Source organism: Archocentrus centrarchus, chromosome 15 (genome assembly GCF_007364275.1).
Source record: "Archocentrus centrarchus isolate MPI-CPG fArcCen1 chromosome 15, fArcCen1, whole genome shotgun sequence".
In the NCBI taxonomy this organism is placed as follows: domain Eukaryota; kingdom Metazoa; phylum Chordata; class Actinopteri; order Cichliformes; family Cichlidae; genus Archocentrus; species Archocentrus centrarchus.
The window spans coordinates 23,770,045-23,792,620 of record NC_044360.1 but is presented as its reverse complement, the minus strand read 5'-3'; the positions used below and the strand labels follow the sequence as shown (position 1 = coordinate 23,792,620).

The window sequence follows — 22,576 nt, the reverse complement described above, 5'->3', positions numbered from 1 at the left end:
AAAAAGTCCCTGACGAACCACTCTGTTTTGGATGAATTCCCTGCCCATTGGAATTTCAAAGCACAAGACATCTGCCCACCAACACCCCAAACCCCCCCCCCCCCCCCCCCCCCCCACACCCCCCCCCCCCCCCCCCCCCCCCCCACCCCCCCCCCCCCCCCCCCCCCCCCCCCCCCCCCCCCCCCCCCCCAACCCTATATCCCCCCATCTACCATCTTGCATCTTCTCCAGCTTAACGATGGAGGTTGGTGCTACAATACGAGCCAGTGAGCTTCTTTATTGAGCCAAAAAAGCACATGAAAGAGAAATATCTCCACAGTATTCTACATAGCACTATATTATAACCTTACATGTCTCTTACATGTCAAATTAGAAATGTATTGTTTTTAAACATCACTGGCTGGAACCCAGTTGATACTGATAGTGATAACCATCACAGATTACAGATGAAGACAAGGGGATAATCTCCAAACTAAATGAACCCTCTTCTGTAATGTCCCAGCAGGAGGTAATGATATCAGTAATTATGTTGATGTTTTATTTTTATATTAGAAAGACTGGGAAATGAAGAGAGCCTGTTCTAATTTGCAGCTCTATTGATTATGTCCACTCATACAGATACTGCTTTTGAATTATGGTTCAACATAATTATTTTAAAAAGCAAACTAATAAAAGTGGCCTGGGCAAAAATTATGGTAAATATTTGACCACTCGTGTTAAACTAAGGTGTGTCCTTCTAACTTGCAATTGGTAAGACTGCCTATTTAAAAGGTGAAAAGTGGGCACTATGCTGTTTGGTATCATGGTGTGTACCCCACAGAACATGGACGACAGAAAGCTAAGGAGAGTTGTCACGGCTCGCCGCTGTGCAGGCAGGAAGGAGGACCCCAAAACGCAGAACTCCGTGTAAGTCACTCAAACGTTTTATTTACACAAATAACACAGAAATGCAGGAGCTCTCCCCGGCATACACCTAACGGAGGAGAGACGTGAAAACCAACTGGGCGTTACTCGAACAGACGTACATGCAAGACAGCAGCGAACAACCAATGACGCGACAACAGGCATAGAAAACACAAGACTATACACACAGGAGGTAATGGACAAATGGGAAACAGCTGGGAGGGAAATACAGGAAACAAACTAAACCCAAGCACACAGACCAAGAACCTACCAAAATAAGACAGGAAGAAACCTAACAGAGCCTAACTACACAGAGACTAAACACCTAGGGACAACACATAAGCACAGGAAGACAGAAACACAGAAACCATAACAAAACAGAACTATATAACAAGAACCTAAAACACTGGGCCACCGGCCCAGGACCATGACAGTGTGCTGTCAATTATTGACACGCATGTTAAAGGTAAAGTCTGTAAGACCATCTCCAAGCAGCTTCCTGTGATTATTTAGAAGTTTTGGGTCCACGGGATTAGAGATTAGAGGTGAACTCTGAGGTCAAAGTACATAAGTGTCAGATCCCACCATCCATCACTGTTTGAGCCAAAGTGGACTTAATGGGAGACGACCAAGGAGAACACCACTGTTGAAAGCAAATGATAAAAAAGTGAGACTGGAATTTGCCAGAATGCATATTGATAAGCCACAAAGCTTCTGGGAGAATGTCCTTTGGACAGACGAGACAAAACTAGAACTTTTTGGCAAGTCACATCAGCTCTCTGTTCACAGACGCAAACATGAAGCACACAATGAAAAGAACACTGTAACTACTGTTAAACTTGGAGGAGGTTCTGTTATGTTCTGGGGCTCCTTTGCTGCATCTGGCACAGGGTGTCCTGAATCTGTGCAGGATTCAATGAAATCTCAAGACTATTAAGGCACTCTGGAGCAAAATAAGTGGACCCCTGTCAGAAAGCTTTGCATCAGTTGCATGTCATGGGTCCTCCAACAGGATAATAACCCAAAACACACAGTTAAAAACACTCAGGGATGGCTATGAAATGTAAAGACGTGTACAGTTTTCTCCACGTCTGTAGCTTTCTACGTATGAATGGCACGTCTGGGAAGGTTCGGATTTCTCAACATGTTAAAATGTTGTGCATGAGGCTGTGGGGCAGTAAATTATCCAGTCACATTTTGGAGTAATATCTATACTTGTTGGCTTTCCAAAATCAAAACCGCAAGGCAAACTGTATAAGGAATTAAGAGTGTGTTTAAGTCAAATAACTAATATTTTCCTTTCTTGGCCAAGGAGTAAATGATTCCAATATAACAGTGCCTCTTTGTGTGATGCGCCTGTTTATTAAAATTGCAGATGAAACCCCAGTCAATGCCAGTATAGCACTACATTTGTTATCAGTGTTGTACAAGTTCACACTTAGAAAGGGCCTAGTTCTTTTTAATTAAGCTGCTTTATTTTCAGTCGATCCTCCTCCACCTATCCGTGCAGCCCGCAGTCACTGACAGTTACCAGAATTAATGAATTGCATACATAATGGTCAGAGACAGACCACTTTTAAAAGCCAGGTATATGTGAATATATGTTTTACCACTTAAACAATGTGTCTCATAAAACAGGGTAACTCAAAACAGCTTAGTCTACTAATATAGATCTAAAGGAACTTTGCTGCTGTTTGCTCATGGTCTTAGCCTTTGTCAATGGTTTGGTTGCAAACACTATTTATTCAGTTCACAGTTCACTGAAAACTCTTTTTAAAGCGTTCATGCACAGCTCTGTTTACCACTCACATTAGTTAGTCCTCACAGCAGAGGTGGAAAAACAGGACTCAGGAGTGCAGGGAAGGAAGCAGCACAGACACAAGGCTGTAAATCAAAGCAGTCAGACACCAGCCAGGTAATCACAGATCGGGCCGACAGAGTCGGCAGGGGGTCAACCAGGAGGGAAGACTTTGAATTTGGCAGGAGGTCAACCAGACAGCAGTCGATTCTGGGGCAACAGAGCCATAGGCCAAGAAGAAGTCAGCCAATTCAATAGAGACGTCAGTCAACTTGGAAACAGTTTCAAGAACGGGGGGCGCATCAGCTGATCTGGACTCAGGAATAGTCTTTGAAGTGATTGAATCAGAGACTGAAACATGTTGGGCAACCCAGGAGGCAACCCAGGAGGAGATGCAGGAGCTGGTGGGGCGTTCACCATGGACAGGATCAAGAGCAAAAGAGTCGGTCTGCTTGAAATATGAAGAGAAGTCATCCAGCACAGGCTCAAGAGAGCGGAAAAATCTATGGAAGATGGCTTGAAAATGAGAAACCTCAGGTCTAAATTCTGGGAGACATTGTCTCACTGATTTAAATTCCTGGGTGGTAAATCTGCACCTCTTATCAGTATAAACATGCCTTGACAGGTGTAGCATCAGTATGGGAGGCCAGGGTTACCAAACAATCAATTGTCCTTCCTGCTAAAGACTGGTGGGTTGGAATTACAATCACTTATCTTCTACATACCGGAATACAATTCATCAAACTCATTCACACGGTGAATAGCTGCAAAGTAAACAGCTGAATCTTCCCCGTGCTCTCATAGCTGTTCTCAGTAAAATATTTCACTGAGTAAAACTTGATAACCTCGATGGTCTAGATTTCTGTATCTCCAGTCAGTCAGAGTTGATTTACGACCCTGTTAATGTTCCTCATCTACCTCAGCTCATTACTGCTATGCATAGGGTTTGGAATACTTGTACAATGGTAAAAGCTGTAATGATAATAAAACAACCCCATCCTCCACACTCCGAATGATTAATGGAGACTGTCACTCATGGTGCAATATTTGTGCAGCCATTTACCAAAAACTTGCGTCTCCTAAGAGCTCTTGAGACAAGATGGCATACATAGTGCTAACGTGCTTGGCTCTCACACACAGTAAGGTACTGTCAGGCACTTAAATATCACAAGTATCTTGTTTCCCAGTTGTTTAAATTGCTGTTGTACACGCACTAGAGCGGAGACTACCTGCCAAATAATAGCTGATAATACTTTCATAATAATAGCAGCGCGCAGGAGAAAGTTTCCCCTGTGGACTCGGCAAACTTTATCACATCAATTCGAACCAAACGCAGAAATAAACAGAGACAGAGGCACACACACACACGCACGCGCACGCGCACACACACACACACACACAACACACACACACACACTCTCACACACACACACACACACACACACACACACACACACACACACACACACACACACACACACACACACACAAGCCGACCTCATTAAGCTAACTAAGCAGCAGTCCTCATGAAGAAAGGTGAGTCAGGGCTGTACGGTTTCTGCCATTTATAACGACTTCCCCAAATTAGCCAGGTCCCCTGTGAGGAGAGTGAGGAACATGCCACTGGAAATTTCCTGGACATGTGGATGGAGAATCTACCAAGCTCACTGCTTTGAAAAGGAAGAAACTACGAAGACTGCATTGCATTAGTGTCTTGTACACCTGCAGCAGCCCTCAGAACAGTAATAATGATCCAAGTTGGGGTTTATTATGTGCTTGCATGAGGCTTTTGCTTTAGTCTTGATATTCACTTCTCAAAGTTGTGTGCAATCAGAGCTCATGCATAGAAAAACACCAATTTCCAAGCATCACTACGCAGTAACATGAACATGAGAGTGCCGTGTACAAAGCGACCTTGACAAGAAAGCAATGCATGTGAAACGTTAGCTTTCAGTTGAGACTGTGGGCAGTTTAATTAATGCCTTTTGTTTCTGTAAACACAAGTAACCTCAAGGAGTATGGAAATATTTTATGTGGGTAATAGTCACATCTGCTCAATTAATCAGACTGAGGAAAATACAGAGAGGCAAGAGCAAGCAGAAAAGCCATCAATGACTTTGAGTCTAATAAGAGTGAAGACAAATCAGTGTCCCAGTCAGCGCCTATGACATTTGTAAACAGTATGATGTTGAGTTTCATGCTTCTCATAATGCAGTATTCCCTTTTCAGCTCAGTGCTCTGTTAAAAAACTGATTTTTTTTTCTGCACAGAACCTCTAACCTCATTCGTTTTTACTGAAAGAGTCACAGTCATTAATGTTGACTTAGAACCTCCTGCTGTTTTTATTTTCTGTTCCTTGCAATCTATTTTGTTTTACTGGCTCAATATTAACCCATGTGCGAGTCCATCAAAATGTATTCCAGAGTAGACAGGTTAACAAAAAGCCTTTTAGGAAAATGTGCAGCCTAATCAGCTCATCAAAACATAGCATCCCAGAGTGAGACAAACTTTACTGCCGCCATCATCCGAGCATTGATTGTAAATAAAGAAAATTGCTGGTGAGGGAAACACCGACAGTATATATAATGTTACAAATTTTGTTGAACGTTTTTTTGACATTAAAAACACAATAAAAGCACAAACCATATACGGTAACTTCAATAAATGTCAAAATTGGCCTCCCAGTGCCTCTCAGTGAGGTTGTAGAAACACATGGCTTTCTCCCGACCAATAAGCAAAGATCAGGCTACACCACAGTGGCATTATTGCATCCAACCAATCAGCGGCAGCACGCAGCATTTCAAACTTCAGCATGCTCGTGCAATTAGGGGAATTGCGCTAGAACTGTTTGTTCACCTGTGGTCATCGAAACTGACAATGGTAAGCTGATGAAAGTCACACAATACATGTTTGAAGAGTTGTGCCAAATGTTGAGATGTTGCCTATCTTGGATTTTACAAAGTTAGTGAAAATTTGGTGTGAAAATGGTATTTGCTTTCACCGAATAACACATTATAATGTAGTTATAAAGTTTCATTGTATAGTCCTACAGGTTTATGGGAACATCATTACATTATACAGTGATCCAGTAAGAAATACACTCAGTTATACAATGTTTAAAGTTATAAATAGTAAAATATCTGTGATTTTGTTTACTTTTATGATTTATAACACTTTTAATTATACTTACATGACATATATTGGTTTTTATTTTTAATGTGAGCCTTATTGCTGCTAAAATTGACTTACTAATTCAACATTTATGATTTATAAGTGGTAGCACCAGCACTTGTAATGCTATTTTGCACTTCTTATTATATATGTACAATTTATATGTCAATATCTTCTGTTTTCCTTATTTCACTGTTACTGATTTCGTTAACAAAAATCTGAACATGCACTTGAGACTCAAAAATTTACCGTGTTTTCTTTTGCAGCTGTCTCAGCTATTTTATGGAAAGAGGGAGATGGTTGTTGTAGTCCATCGAGTACCATGCCATAGGGTAGCAGAAGCTGGATTATACATACATGCTATGCTCAATTCGGTGTTCACGTAGGAGCTTATAATTCTTGAATGTAAATATACACTGCTCAAAAAAATAAAGGGAACACTCAAACAACACATCCTAGATCTGAATGAATGAAATATTCTCATTGAAAACTTTGTTCTGTACAAAGTTGAATGTGCTGACAACAAAATCACACAAAAATCATCAATGGAAATCAAATTTATTAACCAATGGAGGCCTGGATTTGGAGTCACACACAAAATTAAAGTGGAAAAACACAGTACAGGCTGATCCAACTTTGATGTAATGTCCTTTAAACAAGTCAAAATAAGGCTCAGTATTGTGTGTGGCCTCCACATGCCTGTTGCAAACACTCCTTGCACAAAGGTGGAGGTAGCGGTCCTGCTGCTGGGTTGTTGCCCTCCTACGGCCTCCTCCACGTCTCCTGGTGTACTGGCCTGTCTCCTGGTAGCGCCTCCAGCCTCTGGACACTACGCTGACAGATACAGCAAACCTTCTTGCCACAGCTCGCATTGATGTGCCATCCTGGATGAGCTGCACTACCTGAGCCACTTGTGTGAGTTGTAGAGTCCGTCTCATGCTACCACGAGTGAGAAAGCACCACCAACATTCAAAAGTGACCAAAACATCAGCCAGAAAGCATAGGTACTGAGAAGTGGTCTGTGGTCCCCACCTGCAGAACCACTCCTTTATTGAGTGTGTCTTGCTAATTGCCAATAATTTCCACTTGTTGTCTATTCCATTTGCACAACAGCATGTGAAATTGATTGTAAATCAGTGTTGCTTCCTAAGTGGACAGTTTGATTTCACAGAAGTTTGATTTACTTGGAGTTATTGTATAAGTGCTCCCTTTATTTTTTTGAGCAGTGTATATATTTAACTGGGTAATCTTATCGGAGATTCGTAGATTGATTTCAGCGGAAGTTACAATTGTGGCACATTACAGATGCTTGTGTTATATCTGTGGCAAGTGTCAGTATCAGTATACCAAGAAAAAAAAATGATATTTACCAAAATTTGTAGCATGTGTTGATGGTCATGCACTAGTTTCTCTAAACCCACTCATTCCTTCACCCACCTACAACATTTCGGTCTCCAGATACTCTACAAAATGTTATTAATACATTATTATTTTCAGTGGCAACACATTAGCTACTCACTTACAAATTATGTTAGACCTTTACACTGATAGTGTACTTACTTGTCTTTACTGTAATAATACGAGGATGTGACTGATGATTGTGTCACTTACTGGCCGCTGTAAGCTTTGTCATTATTAATGAAGGGTAAAAATGAATGCTTACTGTTGCAAGTGTCAGCAGATTTTAAAACACCTACCCTTGTCATACACGGGTAAAACAATTTCTCAATAACATAGTCATTATTTTTCTTTTTAATAAGAAAGTTATCTTGGATATCTGATTCAAACTGTGAAGAGAAAAAAAAACTTGACATTTATCCTCCAACATCTAATTCATTATTAATGTCAAGTGAATCTTTCTTTCTTTTTTTCTTTGTCTGGAGGCTTTGTGCTGGACAGGTCACAGCGGGAAATATTATTTGCATGTGTTTCATCTCACATGTCCCAAGCTGTGCTTCACACTAAAGGCATTATGAGCCATGAATGATGATGCATTGTTCTGCCATGCATACACACCCACACACACCTGTTCTCACACTGTGGGAGGCTCACATAAAAACAAATCTATGCCCATGAACTGGGATGATAGGCCCTGTCATTTGTGTTTTCTATGTAAGACATCATTTGGAGAGATATAAACAGCCACCCTGTTACGCTGTATAATATCCCTTGGAGTCTGGGCTTGACGCTTTTCAGCGGACGTGTTAAGAAAATTGCAAATAATTCATGGTGTTTATTTGGCTCTGTGGAGGAGTAGTAAGGTGGACAGGTTTGTTAAGTCGAGGCTTTTGAATGCATTGATTAAAACGTCTTTCTGTTGATTTCCTGATTGTGGTAATAACATGGCAATCACTCTCTTCCTCTACGTTGCACAGCCCACCCGCATGGGATTCTGAGCAAGATCAATCAAATGCAAATACTGTTAGATCCAGGTCTGCTTTGTTGTAATGAATTCTCTGTCTACTCCACTTTGTCTCAGATTTGACCTAATGTCATGTCAAATAATGCAAGGAAACCAGCAAACGCTGCTACATTTCCTTTACCAGCTATTATATCACTGCTTGAGGTGTTGAAATGACCGGTATCTGCTCCGGTATGGATGTCTAGTGGGCAGCGAGGGGCTGGGGGCAGGTTGCTCAATCCCCCCCTTCTGATTTAATTGCTCCACAGGGACCTGCTTAGGCCGTCCACTTCATGATTCCCATTTGGTGGTTAGAACCCTGATGGGGGTGTTTAAGGCTTAACGTCCCATTTGTTTTCCTGTAGGTAATCGATGGCAGACTCAGGGTTACAGCTAATGTGATTTATGTGTCCTATTTCCACTGTTATGCTTCATGTACAAATTGTCTTTGCTGAAGTAAATTCCCCAATCTTCTCCCAGCTTGCTGACAATGAAAACCGGCTGCCAAACCCAAACGATTAATCCATGTTTGTGCCCCCCCGCCCCCCCCCCCCCCACACACACACCCCCCTTTGGCTTTGCACTTAAAACCTGCAAATCATGACATGCTGTAACAGTGAAACTTGAGTCACCACTTATCGCTCATCTGTTTGTCTCTTTGAGCTAAAATTCAACTACACAAACATTTCATCGACCTATCTTGTTGAAACATAGTTTTAAGCCTCATGTTAACGGGGAGGTTGTTCTATTTGGATTCTGTGCAGAGTAGCACAGTGAAATTAATCATACTCCACTCTTGACTCTTAAGTAAATCATCTGCAGTCGAAACACAAAGCAAATCTAATCAGCCTATTCATTCAGTGATGCATACCCTTGTAATTATGCCACTACCTGCAGCACTTAGGTGAACATTAATACCCTCTTCCAGTGTTGCTCTGGGGGAACATTGATGCAATAAATATGAACTGCGTGAGAAAACTGCATACTGTGTTTAAATGTAGGACAATAAAACCTTAATCAAGTGGGCATATGTACCATATCTGTGTGATAACTGTAATAAAAACCTTGTAGATATTATACTCCTTGCAAAAATCCTAATATTGTCTATCGACTGTCAAGGGATTTGATGAGAGAGGGTCCAGAAAACCAAATGGAAAAATAAGAAAAGGCTGCTGCTTGAGCGACCAATTGCAACCAGCCAAAAGGAGTGCCTGTTCTTGAAAGTGCAATTTTCTTACAGCATCATTGTTTAGAAAACACATTTTATGTGTTATTTAAGCTGAGTTCAAGGTGCAATGTGCGGCGTTGAATTCCCCCCATGATATCTCTTTTGACAGGATGAGAAAACACGTTTCTCAAGCTGCTGCACTCGGTTGTCAAGGGAACATTTCTGAAAAAATGGAGCGTTATGCTCTAAGAAAGCATGCTCAAATATTTGCATGAAGCCAGATACATGTTTAGAGGCAAACAGATTGACCTGTGGGTCCAAAAGACAAGATGAAGAGCCACCAATGTAGACATTCCATCGTTTTCTCTTTCTGTGTCCGCTGATAATTTGTTGTCAATGCGGATGGTAGATAATATTATAGCGAATGTGACTGGGGGGTTTATTGTCTGCTATCTGTTGTGTTAGCCTGCCTGCAGCTGAACTGTGATGATGCAGTGTCCCTGTCCAAAAGCCAAGGACAGTCCTCTGTAAGAGGCTGAGCAGAGTCTGATGGACGAAGGAGAGAGGGCAGAAGAGGACAGAAGACTTCTGAAGTACTCTTGGCATCAAATACAGCATTTTGCTTGTATAACAGTATAATTACATTAATCAAGACTGAGAACTTTGACAGCAGCTGACAGTGGAAAAAAGAAAAACTGTATAAACATGTGTGTAAATCAGCTTCCTATAAAAGATTTAAAGAGGACAATAGATAAATGCTGAGCATTTATAACGGAAGATATTGAGTAGATGTGACTCAAAGTCCGAGCCCAGGTTAACTGCCCTATTTAATGGAGAAGTTATATAGTCTTGGACTCCATTATATATCACAAAAGACATGTAAATGAAGTTATAAATTATATATTAGCCGATGAGGTGTGGGAGGAATAAGAAAGAGGATAACAGGAGCTGTATCAATCTCCATACTGATTCTAGGGGGAGTGAAACTATTAAGATCACAGGGCTGTTCCCTCATGGTATAGACAAACCATCTACTCATTTACATTTACAATTTAGGCGTTTAGCTGACACTGACACCCATGTGGCTTAGTGTGAAACAGTGAGCAGTTGTTGCAGCTAAGTGCCCTGCTCTGTCATGGGGATCAGACTTGTGACCTTTTCCTCAAATAACCAGCCACCCAGCCACCTTCCTTAACAATCTGTTAAATATGTTGCAGTAATATTTCAGCACCAGCTGGTATTAAATTGATTCCTGCCGTGTGTCAAAATGTGATTGTTAAAATGCATTAAAATGTTGTGGAAGGAACATCAACTTTACAGTTTGCAACGAAGGACATAATTCACCATCATGGCCCAATTATGGTCGATAAATCCACAGGAAATAGTCAATAAGAAACCAGCTGAAAGGCAAATGGCTGCTTCACTTGACTTCTTTTTCAGACCTCCATATGCTTCCATGATAAAAGCATGATAGAAGTTATAAACAGCCGTGATTGCAGGTGTCAGCTGATCCACAGCTGGTAATTTTGTAACCACGTCTCTTTGCAAAAAAAAGGAAAAAAAAAAATTTGCATGATTGATTGCAATTATGTTTTGTTGTTATGCCACAGTAGGATGAAAAGTGCAGCCACGGTGCATTGAAAACCAATACTTTTTGACTCTTCAATAACTGCAATTCATGAAGTGAGCAGTAAATGGCTTCATACTGTAGTAATGAAAGCAGTTTGGTTCCTCTGAGGGAGGATTATCCCTAATTGGCCCAGCTGGATAAACAGAGCTGGTGGTGTCAGCATACTGCATGGCAAAGCAAACACACCAACGTATTCCTTACTTTCCCAATTTTTTTTTGCAAAGGCATTATCTCCCATCCCAGGCATTATTACATCTCAGTGGACAAAAATGTTACCTTGATATTAGGTCCCACCCAGCACATCGCCTGGTGTTCCTTTTCCCCCTTGTGCTTCCTCCTCCTCATCACTTTTTCCTGCCCTTTCTTTTTCTCCACATCTATACCCCACTATCTGTCCTTACCCCTCATCTCTTTGGGTGTCTGGGCCCATCTTAGTCTCCTGATTCAGTGCTCTGTTGGTAGATCAATAGAAAGACTCTCTGTCAAGAGGAGGCACTGAACACCCCCCCACACACACACACACACACACCACCTCCAACTCCCATCTTCCTCCCTTCACCCCACCCCCATGTCTCCCACAATGACTGCAGACACACATCCTCCCAGGAAGATGGCTTTCTACATCCCATACCGGAGAGCATCTCCCCTCCTTTCCGGATCACTTTTCATTTCTGTTCACCTCGAACTCGAGAGCGGTGGCACTGCATGGTGCCATAATGGGCTTTTTAAAGAAGACGGACACCGGAGCTTTTTCCGGGAGCCAAAACAGAAACAGCCCAAGAAAATAGGATATCAGCACAAGACACAATGTGAAAAGGAGAGAGGGAAGTGAGAGAGGTTAAAAAAAAAGAAATAAAACAGAAAGAGGGTGAGAGAAGAGAGAGAAGTTGTGCATTCAGCTAAGCTGCAGAACGCTGGCTCCCTCCCCAACCCCTTTCCCACCCTGCTTTTCTCCACCCCCTGGAAAAGTGTTTGGTCTCTCTCTCTCTCTCTCTCCCTCACTCCCCTTTTCTCTCTCCTCTCTGCAGCTGTGGTCTGCTGAGCGTCACCCTCCACACAGCAAGTGCCTTTACTTAGGCAGAAGAGGGAGAAGGAGCGTAGCTGTGAGAGAGACAGAGGAAAAAAAAAATCTCAGGAGTGTGTCTGAACACACCGGAGGAGCATCTCTCTGACTTCGGAGAAGTGCACAGAGACTGACGGGAAGAGGCAAGCAGCGGCGTTGGAGTATAACAGTGCTGGTGGTGTTGGCAGAGCATGCTGAGTGGACACAGGGGAATCCACTGGCGCTGTTGATCCTGGTGTCCCTGGCAAAAAAAAAAAAAAAAAAAAAACCTACTTGAGCAGGAGACAGAAAGCGGTGCAGCAGCCAGGAGCTCGCCAGGGGGGCAAGCATTTTACAAGCGACAACGAAGCGTGGAGACAGCTGAAACCTGAGCGCAGGCACGCTCTCTCTCACGCATACACAAGCAAACAGTGAGTGTGAGTGGAGAGGGACACTCACACTGCTTTCTAAAGAACCACAACAATCCTCTTTCTTGTGAACGCACATATTTGCACAGGAAAACAACACAAAATATTTCATTTTCTTTGTCCAGTGATGGTGGATGATGAAGGGGAAAAACTTCTGGAGAGGAAATTCTCTTAAAAGCAGGACTTACTGTTGAGATTTTTTTTTTTAATTAACTTTGCCACTTTCCCCCTCTTCTTTGTTGGAGTTGGGCTTTAAACCCTCTAAGCACAACACAAAACAACCTCTATTCTTAGATGCAGAAATTGAGAGCTGTCTTTGTGACCATTAAGAGGTCTATTCCTGATTCAGTCTGATCGGTAAGTGGATTATGACGGCAAAATCTGGGGATTTTTTCTTTCACCTAAAAAAAGAAAGAACGAAAGAAACCTATCCATGACTGGGGATTTATGGATGTCAGAGAAGCGGAGGATCCCTTGCCTTTTCTCCTCTCTTCTCCTGTGGATTACAGATGGGCTTTGTGATCTCCCAGTGCAGTCTCATGGATGATCGCTCGCTGCCAGTCATTAGGATAAAGTACAAAGAGGGACACAAGTGAGTATCAGCTGGATTTTTATCTCTCCAGCTTAAGCTTGCATGAAAACAAGGGTGTCGAGAGTGAATCTGTAATCGAGAGCACATCGCAGCAGCTTTCCTTTTTAATAACAGAAACTGTAACTCGCTGATTAACTGTTGTGTTCCCTGAATAATTATTAGAGCATAAAAAGGTAGGCACATCCTGAGATATTAATTCACAGACAAGTGAAGCTGTATGTTACAGACCATTTACCAATTAACATAATTTACTAAATGAGGGGTGCTGTCTACCCGGCAGGTGGCTTGGGCACAGGCGGAGATTGATTGAAGTGATCTGTGTGAATCCTATTAATGCATCCTGGATTGTAGCCAAGAGAGAAGCAATGGAGGGGAAACACCGCTGTCTAGCAGCACTATCTGATCTGCCTCTCACTGGACAACTGAGGACCCTCTGCACTCCCTCTTCAACCACACTCCTCCTCCTCCTCTTCTCAGACAGGCAAGGATGGTACCCCCGCCTCCCACCAACAAACCCCACGTTGCTTGTCCACCATTCTGATCATGAGCAGCATGGCACTGATTGATGCCTACCTGGTGGAGCAAAATCACGGTCCCGCAAGATTGGCAATCTGCATCATGGTGATGGTGGGAGACATCTGCTTCTTAATTGTTTTGCGTTACGTGGCAGTGTGGGTGGGCGCTGAGGTGCGCACAGCAAAGCGAGGCTACGCCATGATTCTCTGGTTCCTTTACATCTTCGTGCTGGAGATCAAGGTCTACTTTGTATATCAAAACTACAAAGCAGATAGGAAGAGCTTGGACGCTCTCGCAAGGAAAGCCTTGACGTTGCTGCTGTCTATTTGCATCCCAGTGCTGTTTGTGTGCTGGTAGCTATCGACCACATGGAGTATGTCCGAGCCTTCAAAAGCGCGAGGAGATCCGTAACCGTCTCTTCTGGGTGGTGGTGGACTTACTGGACATATTGGACATCCAAGCTAACCTGTGGGAGCCACAAAAGAAAGGGCTTCCTCTGTGGGCTGAGGGCCTGATGTTCTTCTACTGCTACATCCTCCTGCTCGTGCTGCCCTGTGTGTCCTTGAGTGAGATCAGCATGCAGGGCATCAACATTGTCCCCCACAAGATGCTCCTGTACCCCATCCTCAGCCTTGTGACCATTAACATCATCACTCTCTTCATCCGTGGGGGGAACATGATTTTGTACAGGGACGCCAGGGTATCTGGGATCCTAATAGGAAAGAACATCTTGGCCATCATCCTAAAGACCTGCAGCTTTGTGCAGTACAGGAGACAGTTGCAGAATGCTCCTCCTGCCTTCGGGGTCGAGCTGCAGAAAAACTCAGTGGCCCACGCTCGCCCTGCCCCCACCCCTCCTCAAGTGGTAATGCAGGACCAGACACCCCTCCCCGAGGTGACGACTTGCGAACACACATGACAAAACAGCGGGGTGAATCCTGGAAATGTCAATATAAGTATATATGACCCTCAGGACGCTGGCAGGGCACAGTGTTCCACGCCTTTAGGGCATGTGAACACTCATGTGAACACACAGGAGATCATCATCTCCACTGATGCTTCATGGCACAGAGAACACTGCAGACACTTAGCGAGGATAGAGCGCCGGTCCCAAAGCTGTTATGTGCAAAATACAGTATTATTTGTGATTTTGTAAAGCATTTCCTCCAGTAAATCCAGTTACCTGTGTATTTTTTCTAATTGTACAATTGAAAGAAAAAAAAAAACTATTGCAACTATTGCAAGATTAGAGGAATATATTTTTGAACTGTGTGTGTTGCATTCTAATATTAAATTTAAGGGTTTGTGTGCTGTGGTGTGCATATCTGTTGCTCGAATGTTCTTTGTAGGGCTTTGACGTGTCAGAGTCAGAGAGAGCAACCAATGAAAGAATCAAAGTAAGGGGAAAGAAAACAGTTAAAGCTTTCTCTTGAAAGACGTGTTTTTATTTGTGATTCTTTGATAAAGTATTGTGTACAAGATAAAGGCTCTCCTGTGCTCTCACTGGCTTTAAAACATTTTTTCATCAAGGCATTTGAAAGTTATTGGACCAATTGAGTATATTTCACCTTTTAATTAAAATTCAGCAAATGTTCTTTAATTAACCTGGGTTACAAAGAAGGACAGACAATGATTTTTTTTCCCTCTCTCTGGTTCAATCTACAATTAGAGCCTGCTTAATTGGCAAAGTGGTTGCCTTTGCAGTGTCATTCATCTTGAGACTGATCATACATTCCAGGGTGGTAATTTTGAGGGACATTTGAGATGCATTATCTGTACAGTTATGAACCGTTTTATCATAGCAAAGGCTCACTGAGATGCAGTTAGCCACGGGATAAAATACACAGCCGAGGGCCAGCACTGCAGATGGATAAATGATTCCCAAATAAGGAAGCCCGTTTAATATCCTCCTCAGGCAAACAGTAACTGTGCTTGTGCTTAGTGGCAGCAGCAGTTCCAACCACTGTCATTTTGTTCCTCGCACAATAGACAAAATGGATACCTCGGTCCAGTGACGTGAATCCACACAACAAGCCAAGAAAACATCATGTCTTCTGATATGACAAATCTCTTTCAGTCTTCAGCTTTACTTCCTTCTCTTTCCCCACCAGTTGAGTCAGAACTGGAGCTTGTTTCTAATTTCAGTGATGGACACATTTAAATATTTCCTAAATTGCTACAGTATATGAATGTCAAATACAGCAACAAAACAAAACAAACAAACAAAAAAAAAAAAACACTGGGAATGAAACATTTGCTTCATAGAAGATTTTTACTGAGCGTCGCTATCACAGTCCAAAATGTAAAAACTGAAGGTCAGGTGCTTTAATTTGATGCAGCAGCACAAATGACACTGGCACAGGTGCCACAGGAAAAAATGTGAACAATGTTTTGCAACAGGTTCCTGCTCTTGTACTTTTTGTTTATTGCATAATCTTTCTCACTGCGTGCATAATGTAAAAGCACACTGTTTGTTGAAACCCTGAGAGTACAGGAGCAGGTCCAGTATTTTTAACTATGCAAAGCTCAGCTACAGGAAGGTAGCAATGTTTGGTGGCACAAAACAGGCTGTTGCATTAAGACTGCTGCAGCCAGCATATTTTGTCAGTGTTGTTGGCTTGTAAAATTACAGCATCAGCAATTTTAGACTATAATACACTATTGAATTGTATTGTTTTTGCAGAACTGTAGCTATGAAAGGAAAGCATTCATCCTTTAAAATAGTATTTGTGTATTAAACAATGTAGAAATGTTTTCTGAAATTGGCAGCCTTACATCTTTGGTTGTATGGGGAACCATAGAACAGCTAAATGCCATTCTATTGTGGTGTACAAACAAAAGAAAAACTTTGCACTTTTTGCAAAAAATGCCGGTCTTACAAAATACAGCTCTGAAACTGAATTATCTCTACCCATATCTATAAACTGGGTCTGTTGTGCTCATTTCCAGCTCCATATTTTCATCCTTTGACTCCACCAGAGTAGCTCTGCATAAGTCACAGCTCAAGATAATTCTTATTTTGCATACAGCCCCTCACTTCATCTGTTGTCTGAAACAAGCAGTGTCCCTTCCCTTTAGGACTGTGCTGCCACTTTCATACAGAAATTTGGAGCAGCAGAATGGATAAGGATATCATACACAGCTAAGAGTAGGAAAAAACTGGACTTTCACATACACTGATGTCTTTATTTGAAACTTAATATAAATATCAACCTCTATATACTCACTGACCACTTTGTTAGGTACATATATTTAAGTCATCCATCCATCCATCCATCCATCCATCCATCCATCCATCCATCCATCCATCCATCCATCCATCCATCTTCTTCCACTTATCCAGTTCAGAGTCACAGTTGGGCTGGAGCCTATCCCAACTGTCATACTGTAGGGCAAGAGGAAGGGTACACCATAGACAGGTTGCCAGTCTACAGCAGAGCTATCACAGTTCTCATTAATACAGCTATCTAATCAGCCAATCACATGGCAGCAGCTCAACACACACCTTCGAACTTCGACCTGTCAAAGATCAAACCGAGCATCACAATGGTAAAGAAAGGTGACTTAAGTAACTTTGAATTGCTGTTAATCCCTGACAGGCATTTTCCCACACAGCCATCTCCAGGGTTTACAGAGGGTGGTATCCACTGGGAAAAACCCCTTTGATCTGCAGAATGGCCAGATTGCTTTGAGCAGACAGGAAGACAACAATAACTCAAATAACCATTCGTTACAAACAAAGTATGCAGAATGCACAACACATCAAACCTTGAATCAGATGGTCTACAGCAGCAGAAGACCACACCAGGTATCATTCCTGTCAGCTAAGAACAGGAAGCTGCACAATGCTAGCACGTCAACATGGACCAAAATCCCTGAGTAATGTTTTCAGTACCTTGTTAAATCTAGGCCATGGAAGAAATAAAGCATTTCTGAATGCAAAAGGTGGTCCAACCCAGTATTGCTAAGATGTATTTAATAAAGTGGATGGTGAGTGTATACTGTATGTTACAGAAAAATATTGTAATGTTCAAACATCTTGAGCCATTTCTTTATATTTTGCTTCCAAGAAGCCAGACTTTCTTGTCATTTTTTTTTTAAGTTCTCTTGAGCAGTAGCTCTCCTGGCTTTTCTAGTGTGAGGAAAATACTCTATAATTAGAAAAAAAACCCTCGAAACTCAGATGACACCCTGTAAGCAAGAACTTGGAAAGGAAAAACTCCTTTTAAAGAGAGGAAACCTCTGGCAGAACCACGCTCCAAGGACAGGTACCCATTGGCCCCAACCAGTTGTAGGTTGTGGCAGATGGATCCATCTATCGACTGCTGAAACCTCATCAGAAAAGGTGTCAGTGGAAGGGAAACGGGAGAAAAGGCTGAGGTGTGCCAAATTACACAAGAACTGGACTGAAAATGAGTGCCACCAGGTCTGATGGGTGATTTTTGGTTCAAATTGTCATCACTATGTACAGAGCAGGGTTATAATAGTTTTGGATTTTACATTATAGTTTAGTTCTATTTCATTTAAACTTTTTTTCTATAATTCAGTTAATTTTATTTAATTTTTAGAGTGGTTTTTGTTTGTTTTTATTAGTTTTTTGTTGTTGTTTAATGCATAGTTATACTTTTCATTAGTTTTACTATTAGTTTTAGTTTTTTCCACACTTGTCAGGTGCAAAATTCAAGGTGCAAAAGTAACTACTGTGTAATAAGAACTCGACAAAAGATACCATTTAAAAAATTGTATTCAACAACCAACTGTTCACAAGATAGCACCATTATGTGGTAAATGTGTGTAATATTAAGGACACACATGAACATCAACAGGGAGAAACATACAGAAAAACATGAACTCCAAAACCCAATAAACTCTACAATAACTTCAGTGTCAGTGCAGTAGATTAACAACATGAATGTTTGACAAAAATAAACTGAACTCTTTGAAGGGATCAAAACTCAAATCCAGCTGCATCCTGATGTTATCCACCACATGAAGCTGGTTCTGTCAGAGCTGCTCAGACAGCTAGCTTGGTTAGATGCTCACTAATTAGACTTCAGTGCTGGGTCTTTGCAGACCTCTGTACACAACCTACAAAAGTAGCCAATGTTGTTGCCGCATTTATGCTTGTGTGAGCTGGATTATGTGTGTAAATTACCTTGTGGTCGTGTGCTGGAGTTTTATATGCGGTGCCGGCTAGGACCTTTCCCCTCCTTGGTCCTTGCTCTTTGTGACCAGTTTTTCACGCCATCACGTCCATTCCGATAGTTTTCAGCAGTCTTCCTCCAGGAATGTGCTGACATTTGTAAGTCCTTATATTAAAGCTTTGATTATTATTCCCGATTATTTTCTCACTGATAAATTCAAACACATGGCGGAAAGAGCTGGAAATGGATAAGAGGACTCAGCCGTGCCGAACAGGCCAATCACAGTTGTTGTGGGCTGCATGGACCCAACCTGTAGTTACATTCCTCCAGAGGTGCACGTCAGGTTACGTCGTAGGTTCAGAGCAGTTTCCGTAGCCACCTTGTGCGCGCTTCTCAGGTGGACTAAAACTAAAACTGCTAGAGCAGAAAAAATGATTTCATATCAATCCACAAGGTTTTTTAAATAAACTGAGAAACATGGAAATGAAGGTCATTTTACCTATAATTTCAGTTAGTTTTAGTTAGTTTTTTTAAACACACAATACAGTTTCCTTTTAATTATCCATTTTATTTATTTCAGTTAACGAAAATGTTTTTTCAAATTCAGTTTTTATTTCGTTCGTTTTTATAACGATAATAACCTTGGTACAGAGGAAGTCAGGTGAGAGGTACAACATTGAGTGTCTATAGCCATCTGTAAAATGTGGTGGAGGCTCTTGTCATGGGTTGGGGCTGCATATTCAACCAGTGGTATTGGAGATCTTGTCAAAATTGAGGGAATTATGAACACAGAAAAATATCATCAGAATTTGTAATTTTGTAATACCATTTGGAAAGCATCTGGCAATGGCTTCATTTTTCAGCATGACAGTGATCCCAAACACACTGCCAATGCAATAAAAGCATACCTGGGATAGGATACCACACAATGAGCACTATCAGTTATGGACTGGCCTCCCCAGAGCTCAGACCTCAACATGATTGAAGCAGCGTGGGATCTTTTTGACAGAAAACAGAACAAAAGGCAGCCAACATCCAAAGAAGAGCTTTGAGTGTCCTTCAAGATGCCTGGAGAACTATTCCTGGGAGATTAATTGAAGAAATTACAAGAAAGCTGCCTGAACAAGTTCAGGCTGTGTTGAAGAATAAAAGTGCTCACACTTTCAAGCTCGTGAGAATTCTACAGGCTCTCTTTTTGTCTTATATACTGTATTTCCATGTATGTTTACACTTGTTTTAATAAATTACTGCACCTATTTCCCATTTTTCCAAGCAGCGTGTAAAGAAATGAGGGGCAGCTCAAGACTTTTGCATTGCAACCATAAGCAAAAGCCTACTTATGATTATCTTCTCCAACTTAACCCAGACTAGAAACAGTATGTAATTAATTAATTTCAATTGTGGCTTTCTTTTATGTAAAAAGAAAGAAAGAAGAAAGAAAAAAGAACAATGTAAATGAGAGAATGTTTTTTTTTTTTTTTGCAATTTCCATTCATCCTGCAGTTTATTTCAGGAACATAACTCCTGCCTGCATGATGAAGTATATTCACAGATTCAGGGTGAAAGAAGTGCTTCAATTTTGTAGCAAACAATGTATAAAGAGCAGAGAAACTGGAGAGTTCAGGACTTCATACCTGCACGGGCATGCACTCATTTGCATTATGCAGGTTCTAGTTGATGTGACCTGCATGCCATTTGACTGTGTGAAGAAACAACTGAACACACTTTGCTGGGAGAACATTATGCAAATTATGCTAAGATTCAAACCCAGGTCCTTCTTGCTGTGATGTGACGACTGAACCATTTTGACACCCAGCAAAGCGCACCTCTCATCCCTTCCAAATAAACTTAATTCACAGCCTAAATATAGCATGTTTAACATGGTTTTGCTTTGTTACACAGTAACAAGTGATTTTTTTTTTTCCATTTTAAATTATACATGTTTCGGAATAGGAGGTTGCCATCAGTGCGACCAGATGATGTACTACAGACACACAACAAAACCAGATGGCTGAAGAAGTGATAATGAGCTCATTTTGGCTCACTCCAAAGCCTTCACTTGCTTACAGCATGTAGACTGTTAAATCAAACATAAGTAGAATATCAGGCACCACAGTATATCTATTCCTGTGGCATCACTATATAATTACACATCAGGCAAATTACTAAAAATTATTTTTTTTAATTGCTTCTAATTAATCAGCAAAGCACTTACTATTAGAATAATACTAGTGTTTATGCCAGTGTGCCTTTATGATCTAAAAAGTGTTTTAAAACCATGAAGATTATCTACACCTTGAAAGCCACAACTGTGCCTTTGGCATTCACCCAACCCAATCAACCCCCACACCTCACGGCGCATCACCCGTCCTGCCAGATCCTGAATGAATGTTGCATTCATCCAGATGACCGTGTTTTTAATTTGCTTTGCGCTCTGAAATGTTAATAAACTGGAATGGCTGCACCTCCGCACTTACTACATTAACACTGACAAAGCAGCCTGTCCAAGCAAGCAAGCAAGCAAGACATACAGCTGCAGTAAATTCACAGCCTGACCTTCCTCAGTCTTGGATGGTGGGTAACAAATGTATTTTTTCCATGGGATGCATGTTAGAGCACGAGGAGCACAAACAAAAAGAATGGTCATCGAGTATTGACTGAGTATTGATTGTGTTTGCGCAGAGGGCGACTGATATTAGATTTAAAAGGGCCACTTTTCTAAAACAAATAAAAAGGATTTTATTTAGGCACAGGAGATTTTATTGCCACGCTGCAATACTGGGTGTATTTAAAGCTGCTCTGTAATGCTGCAACCAAACAGTGGTGCAGTCAGTTCACGTGATTATGGATGCTTTAATCTAAAATTTAGATGCCGTGCACATGAGGCAAAGCAAAGAAAGGTCACAAAGTCTGCAGTCTAAATTCAACTCACTCCTGCCTAAACACATGTGCACGCTCTGATTTTCCAAGCACGTGTGCGCATTGGCTCTAAGCAACATCCTTGAACAGTTTTGCTGAACAGTCGCAATTATCTGCACTTCAGTTGACACCACTTGTGTAACTTATCGTTTTTCAGCACACTCAATCACCAGATTACAGCCAGTGTAATTACAAAAACAGTTTCCTCACACTTCCCCTCAGACACGCATGCCATGAATTTTATGAGAGAAGATCCGAGGGCAGAGTTGCTATTCGCGATGCCCCTGCAACAGGGAAGGTTTCGCTATCTTGCTCGTGCACAGTTCAGCGAGGATTAACAACAGCTGTGAAGTGTGAACCCTGCAGAGGATCAAGCCTGCTACTCGCAGCTACAGTATGATCTTTCTAATAATCAGGTCACTCTGCTGGACTGCCAGCAACTTTCAGTCGACCCAACGGGAAGGCCAGGTGTCGGAAATGAGAGCCAGTCGCTCCGAGCGCTGTGAAGTGCTGAATGTAAATGTGAATTATGAAGAGCTGTTTCAGTATTTAAACTTGTTGGCAGTTTCTTGCAATTCAGAATGAAAATCCAAGTGATTCTGCAAGTTTTTGCTAAGACACTGCTGTTGACATTTAAAAGCGGCAGATGGTTTACGGCTCTCTACGTTGCTTACAGAGCAGTTTTTTTTTTCTTCTAGGCACCCATTTATATGTAAACGTCTTGTTGAAGGTGCCTAAAGATCTGATATTGGATCTAAAACGCGATGTTAAAGAGACAGTTCACCCCAAATCAAAATTAGACATTTTCCTTCATACTTCCAATCCTATTTATCCATTCAGATTGTTTTGGAATGAGAGATATTG

The 22,576-nt window shown here is 41.6% G+C and overlaps 1 protein-coding gene across 1 annotated transcript; it reads left to right on the top strand.

The window, feature by feature from the left end:
* The first annotated feature begins 12,781 nt into the window (after window positions 1-12,781).
* Window positions 12,782-15,207, top strand: LOC115793510 (transmembrane protein 121). The gene is given in 5 exon segments (XM_075074427.1): window positions 12,782-13,133; window positions 13,414-13,651; window positions 13,654-13,992; window positions 13,995-14,036; window positions 14,039-15,207. Coding segments are annotated over 4 exon segments (942 nt in total). The 5' UTR covers window positions 12,782-13,133; window positions 13,414-13,620; the 3' UTR covers window positions 14,569-15,207.
* The last annotated feature ends 7,369 nt before the right edge of the window (window positions 15,208-22,576 follow it).